This window comes from Oppia nitens, unplaced genomic scaffold, assembly GCF_028296485.1.
Source record: "Oppia nitens isolate AA-2021 unplaced genomic scaffold, nextdenovo-longstitch-racon4-pilon3 scaffold26_pilon_pilon_pilon, whole genome shotgun sequence".
Lineage (NCBI taxonomy): Eukaryota > Metazoa > Arthropoda > Arachnida > Sarcoptiformes > Oppiidae > Oppia > Oppia nitens.
The window spans coordinates 1,248,424-1,270,000 of NW_026533206.1; the positions used below are offsets into that span (position 1 = coordinate 1,248,424).

Consider the following 21,577-nt stretch of genomic DNA (forward strand, 5'->3'; position numbering starts at 1 on the left):
AAAAATCAATTGAAATTTATGGGTTTAATAAACAAACAAAAGTTTTTTTTAATTCAAAAAAAAAATAAATTAAAATGTATTGCAAACAATATTGAGTCAACAATTATAACAATTTTAAAATCTTTTCACGTGATTAGGGATCGACTGTTTGACTGCATTGTTGACCAAACATGTGATCATTAGATATGCAATACAAATATAATATGCATTTATTCAACTCTGAATATACTAATTAGTTATATTAAATAAAGCTATAGATTTTTATTGCAAAATCTTTTTAATAAATATTTTTTTTTTTTTAAAAATAAATACAACAATTTTGCAAATTTTACAAAAATTATATATCTATATTGTATAATCAAAATATCTTATACTATTTTATAATAATTTTAGTTTTAAGTATATTTGAGGACTAAATTGGCATTTAATGTATAATTTAAATATATTAAATGATTGTCAAACTAAATAGACCAGGGCGATCAATTTGGCCAAATTGGTCAAATCGGTCAAACAGCTTATTTTGGTGTAGACATAGTGTGCCCACTTCACCCAATTTATGTAATAGGTTTTTCACCTAAATTATTGGCATTTAGCTGTAATTAAAGGTTTTCCCCTATTAATTAATAGTGGAAATAATTGTACTGATTGATAAGATAATTAGTATTAATTATATATTAACTATATATATATATATATAATAATTTTAAATTTTTATAATTGTTTTATTGTAACGGTTGGCTTTTATTTAACTGTGGGGGGATAAAACATAATAATATATATTACATATATATTATAGTTTTGGTAGCTAAGATTATATAATTGGTTAGTTTAGATCAGCCCATGCATGACATACCACACCTCCCTCTCCAGCTATATAAGAGTCAACCGACCCTAACTCGGGGTCTGGATATTGTAGTCGTCTTTTATAATCGTATATGTTTTGTAATAGTTTTATTTACTTTGTTTTTAACAGTTTTTAGTACTTTTGTACTGTACTTAGTTTGTCTAAGTTTTATACTTTTGTATTAAGTATTTAATTTTGATACTCAACAATAAAGTAATATTATTTTATAATTAAAATTGTGTGTTAAATAACAATTCATACAACTATACTGGTGCTGGGGAAAGGGTGGCGCAAGAAACGCCAGTACCGACCGGATCGGCCATATCGGCCAATCACTTGGGTGGGACAACTGGGTGTGTTTGAAGAGTGCTCTACATTTTGACGACCAGTTGTACGGCCGGTACAGCCTTCACAGCCGCTAACCCGAGTTCAGTGCAGCGCTCGTATACAGACATATATAGGCAAAATATATGTTATGTTGTAATATACTACATAATTAATGTAATAACTAAATAAAAATATAAAACTAGAATATTTTTTTTAAATGTGAATATTATAATTATAAAAAGTATAAGAAATAGAAATGTTTTAATCAATTATTTAAAACAGTTTTAATAATCCAATCAATCTTTTTGGACATTCGTATAAAAGTCATATAAGTTACAAACAAACACCCATTCCTTTATCGATTGGATATCTAAGTGCTTGAATTTGATTACCCCAATACTCCTGATTATTATTCAATGTTTTCAATAATTTCAACCAACCCGTCCTCAATGGTCCCGTATTTTTAATATCCGGATCAGTTCGTCCATAACCAGCAAACAGTGACAACTCTTCATCGTTGTTAACAATATGACTGTCGGGCAAACAAATACTGTTAACCGTATAATACCTGCCATTCATTTATCGTTGAATCCCTATATGACTATTCAATTTCAATAGCGCGATGTCATACATATCAATCGTATCGATCGTATAGTTTGTATGTATGAACCACTGATGGACACCTTATGTATGGCTTTTATCTCTCATATCCTGAACTGTTCGCACAGTTATAGTCCAATCGGGACTGTAATACAAAATTGTTGTTAAATTTAAATAAATTTTAAAGTAATTTAATTTAACTTTTTACATTAAAAAAACTATTTGTATATAAAGTTATATTTATATATATATATATATATTACTTTATACAATGAGCTGCAATTATAATCCAATAATTGTTTAGTATAACGCCCGTACATTGAGAGCTATATATTTAATACAATTTATAGATTAATTTTTTGTTAGACAATAATAATAAAATTAGTAATATTAATGATTATGAAAAAACAATAATTTTTTACAAACTCTGAAATCGGAATAAACCCTAGAAAATAATATGTAGAATCTATAAATACAATCCATGGCCACACTCTCCCGGTTGAGCTAACCGTCCGTTTTGTACACTTGTAGTCACATTTGATGACCACTTGAAACAGTTTTTTGTAGTCAACAGTGACTGCCGTCCGATACCACACGTGTCGAGCGTTACGTTCGGATAGTGTTTGATCTGTGAGTGAATGCAAACACTGAACGACACCAATACTGATGACAACAATACTATTAATTAAAAATAATTATAAATATATTTAATTTAAATAATAGAAATGTTTTCAAAATAATCTCTGTTTTAACTTAAACTTAATTAAATAAATATACATAATGTTAACATTTCATTCATTTCAGTGATTTGCTAACAACTTTTACTTTAAAAAAATTGTTTTTTGTATGTTTTGTTTATAATTTATTAATAACTTATTATAGACTGAATTATAATACATTAAAACTTTTAATATCAAATTTTTGAAAAATATGTATCCTTTAATTGTATTTATACTATAAAATTGTATAATGCTTATATTATACAAAAATAAATATTAAATTTCTATTGAAAATCTTTTAGATTTTTTTATAGTAGAGTTTATTAATTTACAAAATTGTAAATTAATTTGTAAATTAATAAAATACTATATCAAATTTTTTATATAACACTAGTAAATATATGATATATTATATTGCGTTGAGGAATAGCTACTTGCAAGGTATATATATATATATATATAAGTATACATGTATATAATATATATATATATATATATATATATATATTAGCAAACTTGTTAAAAATGTTAAAAAGTTAATGTTAAATTTGTATTTTTAAAATTTATCTATATACTAATTATTACTCTAAAATCAAATTAATTTAATCTAATAGATTTCTAATTAATAATTATCTAATTATATTTAAATATTATTATTTAATAAAAGTTTAAGTAAATTTTGCTTTTTTATTATTTTATTTTAATTTTATTTTTAAATAAATTATATAAAAACTAAATACAATATCACATAACATGAAAAATAGTTAAATAGTATAGAGATTTTAGAGTAATTATTATATAAAATAACGTATCAAATATTAAAAAAATATTTTAATAATTTTATATATACTAAAATATGTAATAAAATATTTAAACAATAATTTAATTAATCATATAATGTTATTTATTTTAAAAAACTAAATTAGTATTCAATTGTAATTAAAATGAAAATTCTACTAAACATATGTTAATAATTAATTTTTATAAATTAATTTCTTATTTCAAATAACTTTAGTTTTTATTTTTATTGATAATATATTTATAATTTATTATTCATTAATAGTATTGTTGTCATCAGTATTGGTGTCGTTCAGTGTTTGCATTCACTCACAGATCAAACACTATCCGAACGTAACGCTCGACACGTGTGGTATCGGACGGCAGTCACTGTTGACTACAAAAAACTGTTTCAAGTGGTCATCAAATGTGACTACAAGTGTACAAAACGGACGGTTAGCTCAACCGGGAGAGTGGCCATGGATTGTATTTATCACAACTACATATTATTTTCTAGGGTTTATCCCATTAATGTGGTTTGTAATGCATTATTGTATTTTAATGTTAAAATTGAATTATTATAAATTATTTAACAAAACTATATTTAAATAACTACTATATATTCAATATTTGTGTTAAATATTTTTAATAGGGATCATTGTACTGGTGTTATACTAAACACCAATTGGATTATAACAGCAGCACATTGTATACGGTATATAATATATACAATACTATAGAAATATAATTAATTAATTACTTAAATATAAAACTATTATAATTTAACTTATTTGTTACCCATTGAATATTAGCCATATATTCAAAATACATTAAATTTATATTAATTGTTTATAAAATGTATTTTTTTAAATTTGATTTTATAGGTAAATTGATTTTAATTTTTAAAATGTGTAATTTTTATTATCATATATTTTCAAAATTTAATGATTATATATAAGTACCGATCGGACAATAACATTGCGAACAGTTCAGGATAGTAGTGATAAAAGTCATACATATGGTGTAAAACAATGGTTCATACATACAAACTTTGCTATTGATAAAAAATTTTATGATATCGGACTATTGAAATTGAATAGTCATATATAGGGATTACCAGATCAATGGATGGCAGATATTATACGGTTAACAGTATTTGTTTGCCCGACAACAGAGATATTGTTAACACCAATGAAGAGTTGGCACTGTTTGCTGGTTTTGGTTATATTGATCAGGGAGTCGACAGTCCGGGACCATTGCGTACGGGTTGGTTAAAGTTTCAGAAATCAACTAATAACCGGATCGAAGCTTTCAGATATCCTGTTGATAGAGGAATGGGTGTTTGTCAGGTATGTCTCATCAAATTTTTACATTTTTTTATATTATTTTATATATATATATATATACTGTATAAATATAATTAGGGTGATTCTGGCGGACTTTGATCCAATATGTTTTGGGTAGTAGTAGTAGTAGTAGTAGCCATAGTAGTGATGATATGAATCGGGCCGTACTTATTGGTGTACTACAGGGTGTAACCGGTGATCCACCGATTGGTAACTGTCTTAATCTGAATCGAAAATCACGTATGAATTTTATACGAGTGTCCAAATCGGTTGATTGGATTGTTAGCACTGTTTTGAATAACTAATTAACTATTAATTATTTTTTTTAAATATTTTTTATATTTTAATAGATTAATAATTTTAAATTTCTTTAAAACTTTTTTTTTATATATACTATTTATATATATTTTTTGTTGTCATACTATTTTATATATTTTAAATAATTTTTATTCAATTTATAACTAAATTCTATTTTATTAAATTATAAATCTAATTTAAATTATATCAGCAAACATTTAGTTAACAACTAATAATTTATTTTTAACTTTATTTTTAATTTTACTATTTTATAAATATTTATATTTAATTGTGCAATTATACAACTGGATTGTATTAATAATAATACATTTTAAAAATAATATTAAAACAATTTATGAAAAGCTAATTCAATTAATTAATTATTTTTAAAAAAAAAATTATTTGTTTAAAATTTTAGTTAAATTGTTTCATATTTTTACTAATGTTTCATAAATATTACTATTAATAATAATTCTCATAAATTTTTGTTTAATATATATATTATTTATATAATAATTTAAAAATATATATAATCTAGTTGAGAATGCTTTAAAAACATTTCCATACGAACTCCTTAACTTAAGAAAAAAAAATTTTAAAAATTCATTAAAAAAAATTTTTTTTTAATATAGCAGAGGTTGGATTCGATCCTATGTCCTCGTAGACGGACCGACAAACAGACAGACAGACTTATAGAATTCATATACGTACTTCTTTCAGGAGATCCTTTCAATTATAATGCTCTTAGAAAATAATAGTATAGTTTTGATAAATAAAAAATATCTTATATAATCTAAGTACACAAATATGTAAATTAATAATTAATTTCAATGTTTGTTAAGTTTTTAAAATTACACTATTTTGTAATAATTATAAAAACATAAAAAACGGTAATAAAATATTTTTATAAAATTTGTAATACAATATAATAATATTGTCTTTTAATAATCTTATAAGTATTAATAACTAATTAAGAAATTTAAAACTATCTTTTAATGTTTAAACAATATTATAAATTTATTGTTTAAAGTATTTAGAAATACAATAATATATCTATAAAAATAATATATTTTTTAATTTAATAGAATTAATAACTTTATAATAAAATAGGATAGAAATAAAACAAAATTTTATAGGATATCATAATGAAAATTTTGCTAAACTTATGTTTGTTAATATTTTATATGAGTTTTTTAATCATTAAAAGCTTAATTAACTTATATCACAATACATTTCTATTATAAAATATTTATAATTATTTTTGATTAATAGTATTGTTGTCATCAGTATTGGTGTCGTTCAGTGTTTGCATTCACTCACAGATCAAACACTATCCGAACGTAACGCTCGACACGTGTGGTATCGGACGGCAGTCACTGTTGACTACAAAAAACTGTTTCAAGTGGTCATCAAATGTGACTACAAGTGTACAAAACGGACGGTTAGCTCAACCGGGAGAGTGGCCATGGATTGTATATATTAAATTTGTATACTATTTTCTAGGATTTATCCAAACTGAATGGTTTGCAAATAATAATTTTTTTTAAATGATTATTAATATCATATATATATATACAGTATATTAAAAAAACAATATATAAATTATTTAATAAAACATAAAAAATATATTAATATTCTATTGAAATATAAAAATATAATTTATAGGTCTGAATGTACGGGTGTTATACTAAACACCAATTGGATTATAACAGCAGCACATTGTATACAGTAATATATTTATTCAAATTTTTTTATTACAAAATAAATTTATTTTTTATTTTATATTTACTTTTTTTCTATTTATACATATTTTTAAAAACAATTACTATTTATTTAAACACTAATAACAAGTTATTATTATTAATATTAATAATAACAGTTCCGATCGGACTATAACTGTTCGGACAGTTCAGGATATGGGAGATGAAAGCCATACATACGGTATTAACCAATGGTTTATACATCCAAACTATACGAGTAAAACAAAAGAGATGTATGACATCGCGCTATTGAAACTGAATAGTCATTTAGGGATTCAAAGATCAATGAATGGCAGGTATTATACGGTTAACAGTATTTGTTTGCCCGACAGAGACATTGTTAATACCGTTGAAGAGTTGGCACTGTTTGCTGGTTTTGGTTATATTGATCGTGAAGTCAGTAATACGGGACCGTTGAGGACGGGTTGGTTGAAATTAATGAAAACATTGAATACTTATAAGGATTATTGGGGTAATCGTATTCAAGCACTTAGATATCCAACCGGTAAAGGAATGGGCGTTTGTTCGGTTAGGGTCTATCAGATAATTAAAACTTTTATTATTTTCGGTTAAATTTGAATTTATCAATAATTAGGGCGATTCTGGCGGACCATTGATTCAATATGTTTCGGGTGATAGTAGTGATGATGGTATGGTTGGTCGGGCCGTACATATTGGTGTTCACAGAGGTTATTCGGGTAATCCAAATGTTGGCGGTTGTCTCAGTGATCGTCCAAATACTTATATGACTTTTATACGTGTGTCGAAAAAGATTGATTGGATTATTAAAACTGTTTTAAATAATTAATTAAATATTTTTTTTTGTATTCTTATAATTATATGTATAATAACCAGAGTTTTTAATTGGGCAGGCAAATATAATAGATGCCTATTTTTCTATTTACCCGCCCTGCCATCGCCCTGCCCTAGGAATCTATTTATATGTATTGACACCTTTAGTTTATATACTTTATATACTTATATACATTTTAGTATATATCTATATAGCTTGGCCAACACAATCACATAATAAGCCAACAATTTTTCTTTTATTATAATTTTTATATCAATATTTAATTATTACATTTATTAAATAGAAGATTATTATATAATTAATTTAACAAATATATATATAATAATAAATGTCTTTGATTTAATATATATATATCTTATTAAAAAATAGTAATAATAAAAATGAGTTTTTTAATAGTATAATAGTATAATCAAAGTATTTGGTTCAACACCTAAGGTTGTTGTTGTTATCATATAGTTATATGAATTCAAGTCTCTGATCCATTGCTATCACTAATAGTTGGTCCGCAAGTGTTGTCCATATAATACCATTGAGTAGTCATTACTGTGTTTCTGACTTTATGTTTGCGATAAATGATGACAACTATCGCCGATATCAACATCAATGACATTGCAATCCATGCGATGTTTGACATATTGTTTTTGTTGTTTTCTTCTTTTAAATAAAAAATTTATTTTTAAATATCATTGAAACTTATTTTTTTAATAGTCTATAACCATCAGGCGATACAGTTGTGCTAATTTGAGTTATATTATCGGCAATTGTACTAATATTTATTACAAATATAAAGACAGTAAAAATAAAGAAAATAAATTTCAAATTATTATCCAAAATAATGATAAAATTGAAAACCATTTTACTGTTTCATTAAATTTAAAATTTTCACAATATTTAAGTAGTTTAGCAGGTTGTTGGCGATTTTGGTTAGGAATATCCGTACTATCAAGATAACACTTTAAGATAATAGTCTCTGTCTGTCTGTATGTTTGTATGTGTGCACATTTCATCAACAACCATATTTTAATTCAAATGTAAAAATGTATTGTTATATTTTCAATTTTTATTTAAAGCAATGTTATTTCTATGAGAAATTTTAAATGATTATTGAGCTCAGGTAGCTTTTAGGGTCAAGTAGTCAGGTGCTGTGTAATTTAATTTTGCTATAATGTATGAGTCATAGGGCACCGGGAGGTTAGCAACCAGTGCTAAATTTTTGTAAAATTTTCTCAAATGCAAAAATTTTCACTTTGTATTAAAATTTTCAATTTTTATTTAAAGTAATGTTATATCTATGGAAAATTTTAAATGTTTATTGAGGACAGGTAGATTTTGAGGACAGGTAGACAGGTATTGTGTAATTTAATTTTGCTATATTATATGAGTCATAGGGCACCGGGAGGTTAGCTACCTGTGCTAAATTTCTGTAAAATTTTTTCAAATGCAAAAATTTTTCTCAACAATGATAAAATTTTCAATTTTTATTAAAATTATTTAAATATATTTAAAAATCTAAAATTTCTAAAAAAATAGTTTAGACTAATTAATGTGTATTGGTACAGTATTTTGTTACATTAGGTTAAGTATTTTGATGTATAAAAAATTAGGCAGCCATTCAAATTACTAATGATGAATATTTTTAAATTAGTAAAAGAATTGCACAGCTATACATGTTGCGGGGGACAAACTAGTTTATTATAGTAAAAATTTATAAATATTTGTTAAATTTTTCAAAAAAAAAATTATTAAATAATTTAGTATATATATTTTTTATTTAATTAATTTTGATTAAAATTTATTTAAGTTGCTATAAAACAATATTTACAATCAACAAATTACTACTACTACTATTTGTATGTGTATGTGAGTGAATAAGAGTAATATATAAAATTTATTGTTTATTTTGTATAAATAACAAACATATATTTTTATAATTACTATTTCATTTTATCCAGTCAATCAAAAACAATGTGTTATAAGTAATAATTATCAAAATTTTTTTAGTTTTTTATTTACAGTTTATATATTTTTAAATTAAATTAATTTAAGTTATTTAAGAATATAATATATTTTTAGTTTGTGATGTTAATTGATATTTTTACATATAATAAAAATAATACAAAAATATGTATTATTTAAAATTTATAAAATTATTGACGCATTTTCTAGTACTGATAAAAATTTAATTTTCTAATTATTAATAAAAAAGCAAAAAAAATCTTATACAAAATTTATTGTAAAAATTGCTAAATAAAAACAATTATAATTTATATAATAAAAAAATGATATTTTCAATTTCATAATATCATATTTTAAGTTAGAATACTAAACAATTAGTCTTATTATGTTAATTTTTAAAATATTTATTAAATTTAAAATTAATTTTAATAGTATTTTATAAATTATATTTTAAATTTACAATATTTGATTTTGTAATTAATACTGTTGTTTTTTTATGTTTAATTATAGAAATATATTTTTAATTTTGATTTAAAAATTATATTTTACGTCAATAATTATATATTGAAAATATATACTGTAAATATAAACCAGGGTTAAGTAAGGGGGTAGGGGGTAAGATCAAAATACCCTCCAAATATTTTGGGATTTTACCCACCCAGATTTTTTAACCAAAAGGGAAAAATTGTCGTTTAAAAACTACGCCGAATTTTTTTTTAATTTATAAAAATTTTAATTTTAGCTGAAACAATATTAGTAAGTGTTTTTATGCTATCAAAATTTTTATGAATAATTATTAATTAAAATTAAGTAAAATAGTCAAAAACTCATCTAAAAATAACATAAATTTAATTTAAATATTAAACTAAAAAAATTAAAAATTACTTATTTGTTGAATGAGTAATGTAAATACAATTTAAATAGATGTTTAAAAAATTAGTAAAACAAAAAATACTTAAATTAAGTTTTTATTAATTTTTATAATTTTAAATATAAAAATAGAAAATATTTTCAATTTTATAATTAATATAACTAAAACTTTAACGAAAATTGAGTTAAATAATTAGTATTCAGTCAGTATTTGTATAAAAATAACATTAAAAAGATAATATATACCTACAATCTATAATCAATCATTATTTAAAAAATTAATTATGTTAAAAGTTAAAAGTTAAATAACTCATAGTGTATCATTAATGCTTTTCTCAACTATTTTTAATTATTAAATTTATTATTTTATTTTTTGTTAAAATTTGTTAATTTTTTTAAAAAATTATTTATTGTTAAAATTCGTTTTTATTGATTTTTATTTTTTTTGGAAATTTTACTTATTTTCCTGGGAATTTACACGGGAACTTATGGAAACTTTATTGAATTTACATGAAAAAATTCGGGAATTTTAAGGAATTTAGTTTTCACCCCTCTTTTTGATTTTGGATTTTTGAAAAAATTGAAATTTAAAAATACAATAAAAATCTTACCCTACCCAATACCCCCCAACCCCATGATTTTTCAAAATTTTTGTATATTTCACCCCGGTCAACACCCCTCCCCCTAAAATCCAAAAACTTGCTTAACCCAGATATAAACATATTTTGCAAAGATATAAATATAGGCTATTACTGTTTATTTTATTTTTAATAGTTTTACTATCGTTAGAATTGCTATAGTTGTTAAACAATTTTTTAAATAAAAAAAAGGTATAACACGATTTTTATATTATTTATTTTTATAATTTAGAAAAAAATAAATTAAACTGTTTTTTTTAATTTTTAGATTCCGACTGTTTACAATGTTGTACTATAATAAGTCTACTACTACTACTACCGGTGCTCCAACTAAGCCCTGTTGTTCTATGTTGTTGTTGTTGCGGTCATTGATGTCGTTGATGATGATGATAGTCATCTGTGTCTATATGTCATGTTTGACAACTACTGTCCAATCAGACGATGAATGTAAACAAGATAGTGATTGTCACCCTAAAGAGCAATGTGTTTACATTGACTCTACTAAACAATATGAATGTCATGGAATTCCAAGTGGACGTTAATAATTTAATAATAATTAATTAATTATTATTATTATTAACTAAAATCTAAAATAATAGTAAAATAAAATAATTATTGAACTGCTATGTTAATTGTTTTATTTATTAAAAAAACTATTTACTATTTAAAAATTATTATTTAAATTGTTGTTTAAATTTTTTGTTGTTAAATAATTTGAATAATCAATTAAATTTATATTATGTATTTTTTTTAAAAAAAAATAATTATTTTACAATGAATTAAAACAAAAAAAAAACAAAAAAAAATGTTGTTTATTTATTATAGTTTTAAATTTTATTAATTTTTAAATATAATAAAAATATTTTTATTTTGTCAATTAAGCAAACTGTTTTTTAAAAAAAACAAAGTTTAGTATAAGAGGGGTAGTAGTAGGGGTAGAAACAAGAGTGACAAACAATTTAGTAGCGATAAAAAACTTTTGGCCAACACTTGATTAGCAAAAATAAAAACATTTACAACAACAAGCAATCGCCGATTAGTCTACTAGTCGATGATGATAGTGACAAAAAACCCGATGATTTAGTTGTGGCGGCCATTAAAGCCGTGTTTCGGTAATTTTTTAAAAAATTAAAAAAATTTAAATAAAAAACAAAAAAATTAAAAATTTGTGATATTTAGAAATTTTCTAGAAAAAAGTGTCAATGTATTTTGTTATGGGATTAATTTAATATTATTTGTTATTTTATAAGGAATAATTATTCTATTTACAATTTTTAATTATCATGCTTAGTTTTTGAGATATTAAAGAAAAACATTTTTACCATTATATAAATTTAGTAACAAATATCATTAATAAAAGTTTATACAAAAAAATTATATAATGGTAAAAATGTTTTTCTTTAATATCTCAAAACTAAGCATGATAATTAAAAATTGTAAATAGAATAATTATTTCTTATAAAATAACAAATAATATTAAATTAATCCCATAACAAAATACCTTGACACTTTTTTTCTAGAAAATTTCAAAATATCACAAATTTTACATATTTTTGTTTTTGTTTAAAATTTATTAATTTTTTAAAAAATTACCGAAACACTTGTCTAATGAATTTTCACCTAGTTTAAATTCACATTATCAGAATTTAGCTATTTATTATAATTTGAGATATGACACATACCGGTGCTTAGCTACATAAGCTTAAATCTACAAAAAAAACTAACTTTACTAAGTTATACGTCCCAGGATTCCATGTTTCTCATAAAATTTTTATTGATCCAGCTCAATTAGTTATAGAGATATTAAGCAAAAACCAGTTCGCACTAAAGCTGGGCATTAGTAAGTAAGAAACACATTAAATAATTAAGTAAATATATACAGATAAAGGGATTATTATTTACATACAAAGATTTTATATCAAATAACTTTTATTTAAATTTATAACAAAAAACTTGTATTAATACTACACTAATAAATTATTAGCAATAATACAATATGTGGATAAAATTTTCACACTTCTATGCTAAATCCCCTGATTAGTAATAGTACTAATAGTAATAGTAATAGTAGTAAAAATAATAATTATAACAATTATTATCATAAAATTACAAATATAACAAATTTTTGTATACTTAAAATCTACTTATATTGTATATATGAAATAAATAATTTTTGTCATAACTTTCTTACTTTGCTTAGCTGTAGTTCGCACCCTTCTGTCACAGACTTTATATGTGGACAGTTCTGAGTACACATTATTATCTGTTTCCTCGCGTTAAAACTACCAAACATACTTATGTGGCCCAAACGGGTATCGATCTCGGGTTGTCGTACTCGAAAGCCGACAACTTAGCCTTTCGGCCACCGAGGCCCCGGTTACGATTACAATGTCGGTTACGGACACTATTGTTTGTGGTTTATTAATATGAGATTTGAAATACAATTAAATTTTTATAGGATATCATAATGAAAATTTTGCTAAAATTATTTTTGTTAATATTTTATATGATTTTTTTTAAATGCAAATCAATCATTAGTGAATACGATATATAATTTTTTAAATATAATTATTTATAAATAAATCTATTTAAAAAATAATAGAATAGTTTTGTTATATAAAAAATATTTCATGCAATTATATAATACAAAAATGTGTAAATAAATATATAATTTAAATATTATAATTTATAAAAACAAAAAAATAATAATATAATATTTGAAATAAAAACTTGTAATACAATACAAGTATATTTAAATAACATTTTCAAGTATTAATAATCAATTAAGAAACTATTTATTGGTTTAAAGTGTTTTTTATTTTTTTTAAATAGTATAATTCTTGAGAATTATATTATTAATAATTAAATTAAAAAAAATTATTATTATTATTACAATATTAAATAAATAATAATAATAATATTAGTTTAAATAATAATATTTTTAATACTGTATAAGTATTAGTATTAATAACTTTTATTAGATTAAAACTGAAATATAATTAAAATATTATAAGATATCAAAATGAAAATATTGTTAAACTTATGTTTGTTAATATTTTATATAATTATTTTTTTTCAATAAATAAAAGCTTAAAAAACTTTCAATACATTTCTATTATTTAAATTAAATATATTTAATATTTAACTATTTTTTGATTAATAGTATTGTTGTCATCAGTATTGGTGTCGTTCAGTGTTTGCATTCACTCACAGATCAAACACTATCCGAACGTAACGCTCGACACGTGTGGTATCGGACGGCAGTCACTGTTGACTACAACTGGAAACTGTTTAAAGTGGTCATCAAATGAGTCAATGGATATACAAAACGGACGACCGGCCAAACCGGGAGAACTGCCGTGGATTGTCTTCATTGAAGTTCATATTAAACTATCGATTTTGACATTTTGGTTCAAACCTAAAATGTAATTATTAAAAAAAACAATAATAATTTTTTAAAATTTAATAAATTATTAAAATAATAACAGTTATGAGGGAACCGGTACTATACTTAACAAAAGATGGATTATTACCAGTGCTCACCTTTTATAGTATAATATTTTTTTTAATTTGTTAATGAGATTCTAAATTTTATAAATATATTTTTGTTTTGTCAGTAAGGATGACATAGAAAGCATAGCTGTTTATCCGGCAATACTAGATAAGCGACATAAGGTTCGGTCCTATAGTGTGGCCAAACATTTGTTGTATCCTTCATATGGAAAATCATCAAAAGATTATGACATCGGACTCATCAAACTGGATGAGGATCTACCCATTCAAACACCAGATACTCCACAATCATGGCTTCCAATGAACGGAATCTGTTTGCCTGATATCGGAGTTGTCAACAATGACAAAGAGTTGGCACTGTTATCTGGTTTTGGAACTTTAGACGACAACATATTCAATGATGACTTTGTACGGATCGGTTGGACACAAATAATGCCATTAATGTATAACAGCACTGATAGAGAAGGGCTTTTCATTATTGCCTATCGATTCCCTATGGATACCGGTGCCGCTATTTGTCTTGTAATATTTATTTCTATTATATGTTAAATGTGTTTTACATTAATTATAATAGGTTTACTGAAAATTTAGTTTTTATTTAATTTAGCAAACAATTAAAACTATAGTTATTATATTATTAACCATATAATTAATTTATATAAACTATAATAAATACTATATATTCTGAGCACAGGGTGATTCTGGAGGACCATTGATTCAATTTGTTTCGGGTAGGGCTGTCCTCATAGGCATAAATACTTGGATTCAGTTGAATACAACACTGGAATACCCCACATGTTTGGCCAAACAGTCTGATTATTGGATGACTTTTATTAGAGTATCAAATATTATCGATTGGATTAGTACTACAGCTATAGATAATTGAAATTTATTTTATTGTTATTAACAGTTATGTTATATAAAGTTGTTATATTTTTAATATAAGACATTTTTAAAAATGTAATTAACTATTTAATAAATAAATATAAAAATAAAAAATCAATTAAAATTATTGTATAAAACTATAATATATTTTAAATTAATATTTTATAAACATATATAATAGAATAAAATGTATAAAATATAATATATATTAATCTAAGAATTAGATATATCTATGATTTTGATTATGTTATATAAAGCCTAATATATAAATTATATTTAATATTAATATTAGATTTATATTTAAATTTATGTAAAATAATAATATTATAAAAATTCATTTTAGATATTTGATATTTTTGTAAAATCAAAATATCCTAAAAATTTTAATATTTAAAATTTAAGTAAAATTAATATAAAATATGTTTAACAATTGTTATATGATATGCAAAATATAATATAATAGTTTAATAAAAGTTAGTTAATAAAATTTATAGTAATTTACTCTATAATAAACAAATAAAAACATAAATAAAATTAAAAGTTTTTATTAAATTACTTAAAGCAAATCCAGAAGTTTAATATACAGTATACGCTATGTTGACATTATGTTTGTATATTTAATTATTTTAGGTTTAAAAAAAAGTTTATTTTAATAATATTTATAATTATTTTTGATTAATAGTATTGTTGTCATCAGTATTGGTGTCGTTCAGTGTTTGCATTCACTCACAGATCAAACACTATCCGAACGTAACGCTCGACACGTGTGGTATCGGACGGCAGTCACTGTTGACTACAACTGGAAACTGTTTCAAGTGGTCATCAAATGAGTCAATGGATATACAAAACGGACGATCGGCCAAACCGGGAGAACTGCCGTGGATTGTCTACATTGAAGTTCATATTAAACTATCGATTTTGACGTTTTGGTTCAAACCTAAAATGTATTTATATAAAAACTAAATATTTATTTAAAAAAAATAATTTATTTAAAAACCTGATAATAATATATTGAAATAATAACAGTTATAAGGGAACCGGTACTATACTTAACAAAAAATGGATTATTACTTGCGCTCACCTATTAAAGTATTATTACATCAAATATATAATAATAATAATGTTTTACAATTATTAGGATTTGATACTATTATTTGATTTACAATATCCTCTCAGTAAGAAAAACATAGATAGCATTGCTATCTATCCGGCAATACTAGATAAGCGACATAAGGGTCGGTCCTATAGTGTGGCCAAACATTTGTTGTATCCTTCATATGGAAAATCATCAAAAGATTATGACATCGGACTCATCAAACTGGATGAGGATCTACCCATTCAAACACCAGATACTCCACAATCATGGCTTCCAATGAACGGAATCTGTTTGCCTGATATCGGAGTTGTCAACAATGACAAAGAGTTGGCACTGGTGTCTGGTTTTGGAGATTTAGATGACGACATATCCAATGATGACTTTGTACGGATCGGTTGGACACAAATATTGCCACTAATGTATAACAGCACTGATAGTGAAGGGCTTTTCATTATTGGCCATAGAATCCCTGTGGATACCGGCGCCGCTATTTGTAGTGTAATATTATTTATTTATATATATATATATATATTTTATTCAAAAAATTTCATACTTAATAAAATTATAACTAATACAGTAATATTACATTAATATATTATACACTTGAGCACAGGGTGATTCTGGTGGACCATTATTTCAATTTGTTTCGGGAAGGGCTGTCTTAATCGGCATAAGTATTATGGCTCAGTTCAACAAAACACTACCAAATGCCTCGTGTTTGGCCAAACAGTCTGATTCAATGATGTATTTTATTAGAGTAGCAAATATTATCCATTGGATTATTAATACTGCTATTGATAATTGAAATCTATTTTATTGTATTTTTTTTATTAACAATTATTAAAGTTATTTTATACAAATTAGTTATATGTTAATTATAAGATAGTTTTTAAATATAAGTTTATACATGAATATAAAAATAATAAATTATTAATAAATAATAATTATGTTATACAAAGTAGTTATAAATTAATAGACATTTTCTTAAAAATTATAATTAACAAATTTATAGATGAATATAAAATTAATAAATCATTGAAATTATTGTTTTTTACTATATATGTAAAACAATAATTCATTTAAAATTAATATTTAATAAAAATATACAGTACATTTATATTGATTAAAATATATTGTTATATAAAATAAAATAAACTATATCATTAATTAATAAAAATAGTATATATTCAGATTGAAGATTAAAGCAATTGATTTAATATAATTAATAACATATAATAATTATAATATAGTATGTTAATCATAAAATTTTAACATATATAGTTAAGCAAACAATATTACAAATTTAAATTAGATAATATTAATGCTGTATTAAATTAAATGCGAAAATTAATATAATATTTATCAGATATTTGATTGGGATTTATGACATTAAATGCCCGACGATTGCGTATACAATAGATATAATATACAATAATCAATACAGTTATCAATCCAATGGCCACTACTACTACTACTATTGGGACAATTATGTAGTAATTAATTATATTTGGATCTGATTTACCAGTTTTATTACGACTTGTCGTTGCGGTGGGTGTCGTAGTTGTTGATGTGGTGGTGGGTGTCGTAGTTGTTGTTGTGGTGGTGGGTGTCGTAGTTGTTGATGTGGTGGTGGGTGTCGTAGTTGTTGTTGTGGTGGTGGGTGTCGTAGTTGTTGATGTGGTGGTGGGTGTCGTAGTTGTTGATGTGGTGGTGGGTGTCGTAGTTGTTGATGTGGTGGTGGGTGTCGTAGTTGTTGTTGTGGTGGTGGGTGTTGGTGTTGTTGTTGTTGTTTTCAAAGACATCTCTTTGGTCTCAATGGTAGCACTGATGCCGATCGTTGTCCGCATTTTGCCGTTAATAGTAAAACCAACCGATTCTTTATCGACCGTCAAATCCTTGAACATATCGGGTATTATGTTATTCAAATATTCATATATTTGAATACCCGATAGTCTATCGGAACCGTCATAAACTGGTCCATTACCTGTGACAGACATACGCGCCCTATAATTCAACTCAATGTCATTGTATTGGATCCAGAAGCCGGTTACGAATTAAGAAATATTCTTATATCTTTATTACTAAATTCGTGAAATAATGATTTTTTAACTTAAAATTATGATGCTCATTTTATTATTAGAAGCCAATAATGATAGCCACCTAAATATGAAAACTTTACTTTATTTTGTTTAAATTAAATATAATGATAATTTTTTTTATCTATTTATATTTTTATTTTTTAGAATTTATTATTTTAAACATTATTTATATATGATTTTGTAATAAAATATAAATTATAAATATATTAAAATTAAATAAGTATAATAATTATAAATAATTTGTATTTTTAAACATAATTTTTTAACTAAATTACATTCAATCAGTTTCGGTATCTTTCTTGTAAACTATCGTTATCTTTGATTTGATTATTAAATTTATGATTATAGTGTTGTTTTGCTAATTGTTTTAATCGGATAGTCATATGTTTTTCCTGTTTGACTACTTTGCTTTACAAACCATTACTTGATTCCAATAGTTTATGAGGTATACCAAACTCACTGATCTCTCTCTCGCATCCAATACCTGTGCATCAAATTATATATAAATAATTAATAATAAAAAAATATAGACAAATATATGATTTCCAATTCATACCAATATATTATCGAAATCAATGATTGTGTTGAGTCTGTGAGCAATCGTAATGACAGTACAGTAACGAAAAACTTTTGGCAAATTGTTCGTTGAATTAATGCATCGGTTCTGTGATCGACATTAGCTGTCGCCTCAACTAAGACTAGTATACGATTGTCCCGTAGTATAGCTCTGACCAGACATACCAACTGTTTTTGACAAATACTGAAATTTTGTAATTCAGTTAATAGAACTCCAGTTCGGCAAAAGACTTCAACTTATTTGTACAATAAATAGATAAATATTTTTTATTTAAGTATTTAATAGTGTTATATAAAATTTCATAATAAATTGTATTGTTTTTTTTTTTGCAATTTAATATACTATAAAATCATAAGATTTAATAGAAATTTAATATATATATATTTACACTATAAATACTAATTAAAAGATACATATTTAAAAATAATATTAAATGTTTAAGGAAATTAATATACTGTTTATTATATTTCAGACTATATTAAGTTATTAATACTTTTTAAAAATTATTACAAAAAACACAAATATTTCTTAAAAGTAAAAGTTGTTATCAAATCATTGAAAACACAAAATACATGAAATGTTAACATTATGTTTGTATATTTATTTACTTAACTCTAACTCAAATAAAATTATTTGAAAACATTTTTATTATTTAAATTAAATATATTTATAATTATTTTGATTAATAGTATTGTTGTCATCAGTATTGGTGTCGTTCAGTGTTTGCATTCACTCACAGATCAAACACTATCCGAACGTAACGCTCGACACGTGTGGTATCGGACGGCAGTCACTGTTGACTACAACTGGAAACTGTTTAAAGTGGTCATCAAATGAGTCAATGGATATACAAAACGGACGACCGGCCAAACCGGGAGAACTGCCGTGGATTGTCTACATTGAAGTTCATATTAAACTATCGATTTCGACACTTTGGCTCAAAAAACTAAGGTAATTAAAAAAAAATTAATATTAATTTTTTAAAATTTAATAAATTTTTGAAATAATAACAGTTTTAGGGGAACCGGTACTATACTTAACAAAAGATGGATTATTACTTGCGCTCATCTATTAGAGTATAATATTTTTTTAAATTTGTTAATGAAATTCTAAATTCTATAAATATATTTTTGTTTTGTCAGTAATGATGAAATAGAAAGCATTGCTGTTTATCCGGCAATACTAGATAAGCGACATAAGGGTAGGCCGTATAAAGTGGCCACACATTTGTTGTATCCTTCATATGGACAGTCATCATATGATTACGATATTGGACTCATCAAACTGGATGAGGATCTACCCATTCAAACACCAGATACTCCACAATCATGGCTTCCAATGAACGGAATCTGTTTGCCTGATATCGGAGTTGTCAACAATGACAAAGAGTTGGCACTGTTATCTGGTTTTGGATATTTAGATGACGACATACCCAATGATGACTTTGTACGGATCGGTTGGACACAAATAATGCCATTAATGTATAACAGCACTGATAGAGAAGGGCTTTTCATAATTGCCTATCGATTCCCTATGGATACCGGTGCCGCTACTTGTAAAGTAATATTTATTTCTATTAATTATAATTGGTTTTACTGACAATTTAATTGTTATTTAATTTAGCAAACAATTAAAACTATAGTTATTATATTATTAACCGTATAATTAATTTTTATAGAGTATAATAAATACTATATATTTTGAGCACAGGGTGATTCTGGAGGACCATTGATTCAATTTGTTTCGGGTAGGGCTGTCCTCATCGGCATAAATATTTTGGTTCAGTTGAATAAAACACTGAAATACCCCACATGTTTGGCCAAACAGTCTGATTATTGGATGACTTTTATTAGAGTATCAAATATTATCGATTGGATTAGTACTACAGCTATAGATAATTGAAATTTATTTTATTGTTATTAATAGTTATGTTATATAAAGTAGTTATATTTTTAATATAAGACATTTTTAAAAATATAATTAACTATTTAATAGATAAATATAAAAATAAAAAATCAATTAAAATTATTGTATAAAACTATAATATATTTTAAATTAATATTTTATAAACATATATAATAGAATAAAATGTATAAAATATAATATATATTAATCTAAGAATTAGATATATCTATGATTTTGATTATGTTATATAAAGCCTAATATATAAATTATATTTAATATTAATATTAGATTTATATTTAAATTTATGTAAAATAATAATATTATAAAAATCATTTTAGATATTTGATATTTTTGTAAAATAAAAATATCCTAAAAATTTTAATATTTAAAATTTAAGTAAAATTAATATAAAATATGTTTAACAATTGTTATATGATATGCAAAATATAATATAATAGTTTAATAAAAGTTAGTTAAAAAAATTTATAGTAATTTACTTTATAATAAACAAATAAAAACATAAATAAAATTAAAAGTTTTTATTAAATTACTTA

At 23.8% G+C, this 21,577-nt stretch overlaps 2 protein-coding genes across 2 annotated transcripts; both read left to right on the forward strand.

Annotated features, from left to right (window-relative positions):
- Positions 1–16,180: 16,180 nt before the first annotated feature.
- On the forward strand, positions 16,181–16,860 carry LOC128954354 (coagulation factor IX-like). The gene is made up of 4 exons (XM_054299929.1): positions 16,181–16,290; positions 16,373–16,435; positions 16,523–16,748; positions 16,801–16,860. Exons 1-4 carry the CDS (start codon positions 16,181–16,183, stop codon positions 16,858–16,860), a joined length of 459 nt encoding a protein of 152 aa, XP_054155904.1.
- Positions 16,861–19,648: 2,788 nt separating this feature from the next.
- LOC128954355 (U21-ctenitoxin-Pn1a-like) lies at positions 19,649–21,020 on the forward strand. The gene is made up of 5 exons (XM_054299930.1): positions 19,649–19,708; positions 19,808–20,069; positions 20,132–20,194; positions 20,261–20,678; positions 20,829–21,020. The coding sequence occupies exons 1-5, from the start codon at positions 19,696–19,698 to the stop codon at positions 21,018–21,020; spliced, it is 948 nt and encodes a 315-aa protein (XP_054155905.1). The 5' UTR covers positions 19,649–19,695.
- Positions 21,021–21,577: the final 557 nt, after the last annotated feature.